We start from the raw sequence: 5,923 nt of genomic DNA, 5'->3' as shown, positions 1-5,923 counted from the left end.
AGCGCCGTACCTGGCAGCAGTGAGGGCGATGGCGAGGTTCATCCGTGCGTCGTTGTGCTGTCCTGCAGCGGGGACGGGACCGGGGGAAGGACACCAGTCACCTCCAGCCACGGACTCGTGGTATGGAAGTGTGTCACAACCGATCTGTCACATCTGTCCCTGTCACATTGAATAGGCGTGATGGCTGCTCGCGTCTAACGAGTTATTTAAAGACACATCCCCTCCGACCGCCGCACCGGCGGCAGCAGGCTGAGCCGTGCTCCCACACCGCCTTCCCTCACCACGAATCCCAGAATGACTCCTCGTTCCCCTCCCGTTTAGGGGAGGGCAGACCACTTTCTTCACCTATTCCCATGCAATCCTGCCGTCCTTCTGTCACGGCACCCACACTTTGCTTCCAGAGTCCCAGCGGCACTAGCCAACAATTCCTACCAGGAACGTGCTACCTTCCGCACCCGAGAAACCTTTCCGAGACTGGGCCACATCACAAGCTTTCCGTAACTGTTTTTTCTTGTAAATGCATTTTAACTTCCCAACGTACAACAGAAAAGCATCCAAAAAAAAAAAGGGGAGAAGTAAGCAGACAAGAATTAATGAAGGATTCTTAACATATATCATTAAAGATTTATTACTGAAATTCCCTCGTTAAAGAAAACCAAGAGAGAGGCGGAGGGACCGTGAGGGGAAGATGATTAATTACATCGAAATACTGGCTTCACCTGAGACTTTTCCTATTTATTATTGCCACTGAAGTTAAAGTCCTGGATGCTGGCTCGCAAGAATTACTATACATTGAAGGGGCCAGGCTCTGTGTGTCCTGAATAATTAATTTACGAGAGGGCTAAACTTCCCGAGCTTCGGTTCACTTCCCCACGTGTTCGGACCACTTCTACCGAAGATAATACTGATAAAGTGATAAATGGGTAATAGATATTGTTGTTGATTTATGTTGCCAGCATTCCCAACGTTCAGTATAAATGGTTTATGTAAAGTTTGGTCCTTCTGATTCTGCCTGTGCCATCTCCAACGGCTGCGCAAATAATCTGTTCCTCGCTAAAAGGGCAAAGTTATAAAGATGGGATCAATGGCCTCGAAGGCAGCACCTCCCCTCCCCAGACGGCTCATTCCAAGGCAGCCCAGACGACCCAGTGCCATCAGTCTTCAGCTGCGGGGGAGAAACAGGCAAAGCCTCCCGCAACGGGAACATGATAAAGCACCGATGAAGAAACCAACAGTAACTCCAGCTCAACTGAGCACACAATGCCCAGAATAAAGTGCAGAAGAGAACAGCAAAACAACTGAGCGAGATGTCAAGGAAAGTTGGGGATGCTCCATCACCCGGGATGCGCGAGCCTAAACCACCCGTCAGACGTGGCAGGGAAGTCACTAAAGGCACGCATCGACGTTTGTGCCGCGGCAGCGCCAGGGCACGGGTAAAGCGACCTTGGGAGCTTCACCTGGAAGCCGAGCGCTTCAACGCAGGGTTAGCTGAATCGCGAGTATGGAGGGAGCACGAGGCAGAAAAAGACAAAGAACAGGGACAAGCTGCGTTACAGTACCTGCTTCTGTAAAGCAGACTATGGATCACGTTCCGGAGTCACCCAGGAAGCACTCCCCCAGCCCAAAGCCGAAGGCTGTCAGGGCGCGTTGCTCTGGAGACGCCCCTTTACTGGGCAGCTCGATTCGGGGACAGCCTGACCCATAGGACACTGCAAATCCTGGCTGTAGAGGACAAGTGACCCAGCACCAACGGCACCCTCCAGCCGTACATCCATGGTAGATGAAACCCTGGGGTGCCCGCTGCCGTGCCGTGGGATTTGCTCTTTTGCTGCAGAACCCCAGGGCCACAGGGGTTTCCTTGGCTCCTTTCTGATCCTCCACCAGCCTCTTGCCATCGGTGCCTGGGGGGTACCCGACAGGAACTGGCCTCTGGCTGACGCGGGGCGCCATGCAGGGAGACGGCGCGATTTGCGGCGCTAGCCAAGACCCGCGCTGGCCTACGGCAAGTCCTACTGTCCGAATCCTGCAAGCTCACCTCCTCCTCCCGGCTTCACCACTGATTTGCCCAGAGAAACCCCCTGCTGTTACGCGGTTCTCAGCTGCCCGACAGGAGCTCGCAGTGCCTGTGTAACGCATCCGTGGGAAGAGGACTGGGGAATAACCAGTTCCCGATTACCTCCCCATCTAGAAAACCCCACCGGCTTCAGACTGACGTGTCCTACAGCGCAGTGCCCTAGAGCACTGCGCAGCGCGAGCAGAGCTCCGCAGCCGTCTGGACCTGAGAGAAATGAAGAGTGACTTCCCAGCTCAGACACTTGTCACCTGTGGAGAGTAACACTGCAACAGCTTGGTAGCGACCGGCTCACAGCGCAATAGGTTTTGTGCTAGGGAACAGCTTTTTCGGGGTTTTTTAAGCCCTCCAACTCCCATGTGCATGTTTTCCCCCAGACAATTACTTTAAAATCCCACACTTCAGATGGAATGGTCGTTTTTTCTTGATGCCTGAAGAAGTGGTTCTGTTCCTCCGTGCCCACCCCCCATTACGAAGGCACCGCAGCTGGGTCAGTTCTTACCAGAGCACCATTCACAGCTGACAAAGCCTATTTTCTGCTGATTAAAGTCAAATTAGCTATTTACAGGTGTGCTGCTTTGGAACCAGGAACGTTTATTTCAAAGAGATGAGTATGTGCCCTGGTACGTGGATGATCCTTACTGCTCTAGAGGGAAACAGAGGGATGAAGCCAAGCAAAGATTCTGCACCTCAACCCTTCTGACTTCTGAGTTCAAGGCCATTCTCCCCAGGTACGACACAGAGATCCTCCAAACCCAAGACAAAAGTACAGAAGAGAACAGCAAAACCTCCAAAGCTTCACCTCCCCCAGAGCAAAGCTGTCTTGACACAAGCACTGTCACCACATCCAGGAGATACCCAGGAATCCCGAGGCATAGAATCATGGAATTGTTTAGGTTAGAAACAACAAGCCCATCAAGTCCAACCGTTACCCCAGCACTGCCCAGGCCACCACTGACCCCTGTCCCTGAGCGCCTCGTCCACACGGCTCTGAAACCCCTCCCGGGATGGGGACTCCCCCTCCCTGGGCAGCCCCTTCCAACCCCTGACAGCCCTTTCCGGGAAGGGATTTCCCTACTATCCAACCTAAACCTCCCCTGGCACAACTTGAGGCCGTTTCCTCTTGTCCCATCCCTTGTCCCTTGGGAGAAGAGACGGACCCCCTCTCTGCCCCCTCCTCTCAGGGAGTTGTAGGGAGTGATAAGGTCGGCCCTGAGCCTCCTCTTCTCCAGGCTGAACCCCCCAGCCCCCTCAGCTGCTCCCCACAGGACTCAGTCGTGTGATAAAAAGGAAGGTAACCAAAAGCCTCTATGGAAGGTCCTGGATCACCCACTTAAGAGAGTTCCACACCCATCGTCCTCCACCAGCGCCCCACAGCACAACAAAGAGAACAGTTACTCCCCTTGCTACCAGAGGTAACCTCTCCATGATGCCTTGGGGCTCCCTTCCAAATGTTGTAAGCCAAAAAGTTATCAAACAACAGCAGAATGGCTAAGCCAAATGAACTCAGCATCCTGCTCCGTGAAGGAGTGAGCTCCCAAAGATCTCCTGATAACCTGCAGGCAATACTCTGAGATTATAACCGTGGCATTCGCCAACAACAGATGCTCATGAACCCCCTGCCCTGGAGAGGCCACTGCATCCAACCCGAGGGCTGGATGTGAGCACTGCTTGTCGCAGGCAGTCAGCGCTCAGCTGGATGCATCGCGACGGCGGGGCGGAAGGCACTCGGACCTCAGCAGCTTTGGAAGAGCCAGGAGCCAACTCACCTAACATGCTGAGGTTTTTCTGCACCCTCTTCTGTGATACCTCTGGAAAAGGATTTAAGCATCTTATTTATTTCTGGCATGAACAATGGAAAGAACGGTCAGTCTCACTGTTCAGTATTGTCACCTGCGTGTAACACAGTAACCCTCAATGTTGTTAAGGGCAGTCAACCTGGCTTTTAACAAAACACTGGCCTGGGTGCTTTCACTAAATTATCACTGAATCCCCTACAAAACCCCTTCTGCTCGGAAGGCACACTGCTGCGTGCTGCTGAAGACACTGCGTGCGTAAAGGCCTTTTGTGTCCTACACCACGCTAAGACCAACAGTGATGCCACTGGGTTTATAATTTCTTTTCATGTGTAATTTAGGCACATTCTATTTTCATTCCTTAGTAGCAAGTGTTGTATCTCTCTTCGAAGACGAACAGACAATGCTTCCGTTGGCACTAAAAGAATCCTCCCACAGTGCGCGCAGCGTACGTTCAGTTTTATTTTTATGGACGCTGAACCACAGCCAGCAGTGGTAAGGAAGCCCACAGACTGTCAAAAACGTTTGTGGCCAATGCGGTGGGGCTGTGTGAAAACCCCGGTGCTAATACGGCACTCTGGTAGTTCCGGTCTCTTCTGCCCGGTGTCCGTGCCAACACCGGTTCCGTTCGTGCCAATGCCTGCTTTCTCCCCGTACCTCTGTCCAGCTGAAGATCAGCAGCACACAGTGCCTGCCGGGTTCTTTTTAAGGAGCTCTCCTAATCCTAAGAGAGTAACTTTGGTTCAGGCTGACGCCCCAAGGCCAAGAGCTGACACTGTGTCGCCGAGTATAACAACGCACACGAGCGTCGCGGCCATGGCCCCCAACGCTCTCCGGCTCCTACCGCAGCAGCGCAGCCCTAACAGGCGGCCTGGCGAACTCTTGCTCCAAAGAGCAGGTCGGTCCCTGCTGCAGACACGAATCATAGAATCACAGAATGGTTTGGGTTGGAAGGGACCTTAAAGATCATCTAGTTCCAACCCCCCTGCCATGGGCAGGGACACCTTCCACTAGACCAGGTTGCTCAAAGCCACATCCAGCCTGGCCTTGAAGACATCCAGGGATGGGGCATCCACAGCTTCTCTGGGCAACCTGTCCCAGTGCCTCCCCACCCTCTCTGTGAAGATTCTTCCTGACATCTAATCTAAATCTCCCTGATTTCAATTTGTACCCGTTACCCCTTGTCCTATCACTACAGGCCCTTGTAAAAAGTCCTCTCCCAGCACCCTTGTAGCCCCTTCAGATACTGGAAAGCTGCAATGAGGTCTCCTCGGAGCCTCCTCTTCTCCAGGCTGAACAAGCCCAATTCTTGCAGCCTTTAAGCCTCCTCACCTTTTCTCAATTTACAGTTTTCCTGATCAGGCATATCTCGTTATTGCCGTGGAGGTCACGTTTAGCGGAGAGTTGGGAATCAGCCGTGCAAGAAGGTGTGAGTCTTCATGAACTTTCTCGAGAGGCCAAACCCACAGAGCCACCTACCAGGCTGCTTCCGCAAGGAAAAGCACCCCGAAGGAAATGAATGAGACAACTAGGCCCACAGTCCAGTGCCAGGTTCACATCCCTACATAATGGAACCAGAGCTATCAGTAGGGTGGGGGTTTTTTTGCTCCCTTTTAAAAAACTGAGGGGATAGAGGCAAACTAAATACTTGCCAATTCATCTCTTGCTTCTAGGTTACTCCTTTTCCCATATCAGTGAGCTCCACTTATTTAACGAGGATACTCACCAGGCAGCCCCTTGTGTGTGGAAGACACCCCAACACCTACCACCCAGCAGCACGGCGGGGATATTACACCACAACAGTGACGCCCACCACCCCCAAAAGCGCTGACAGTCCGAAAGTTGCTTTAAAATAAATATACTGCTGTACCTATACCTTTACTCTTACAACAGCTTTGCCCTAGACAACCTCACGCACGCAGTAAAGAAAAGCGACACATGAAATCGGATAGATTTCACATCCCTGAAAGGTTTCTTGGTGTGCATATACAAACCTTGCCAAAGCCTGACCAAATTTAAGGCTGACGTGTGAGAATTACGCATCGCTGTACACAAC

General features: G+C 52.4%; 1 protein-coding gene across 1 annotated transcript in view; it reads right to left on the bottom strand.

Annotated features, from left to right (window-relative positions):
* Positions 1-3: 3 nt before the first annotated feature.
* The window catches only part of LOC104506837 (glycerol-3-phosphate dehydrogenase, mitochondrial-like), a gene marked incomplete at its 3' end in the record, with an annotated part of 23,915 nt that continues 17,995 nt past the window's right edge, over positions 4-5,923 (bottom strand). The window contains exon 7 of the mRNA XM_010147928.1: positions 4-62. Within this exon, the coding sequence (XP_010146230.1) occupies positions 4-62 (59 nt within the window). The remainder of the gene's footprint in view (positions 63-5,923) is intronic.

Source organism: Eurypyga helias, unplaced genomic scaffold (genome assembly GCF_000690775.1).
Source record: "Eurypyga helias isolate BGI_N326 unplaced genomic scaffold, ASM69077v1 scaffold6180, whole genome shotgun sequence".
Classification (NCBI taxonomy): Eukaryota; Metazoa; Chordata; class Aves; order Eurypygiformes; family Eurypygidae; genus Eurypyga; species Eurypyga helias.
Note: the sequence above shows the minus strand (reverse complement) of the source record. Positions and strands in the feature narration are given on the sequence as shown.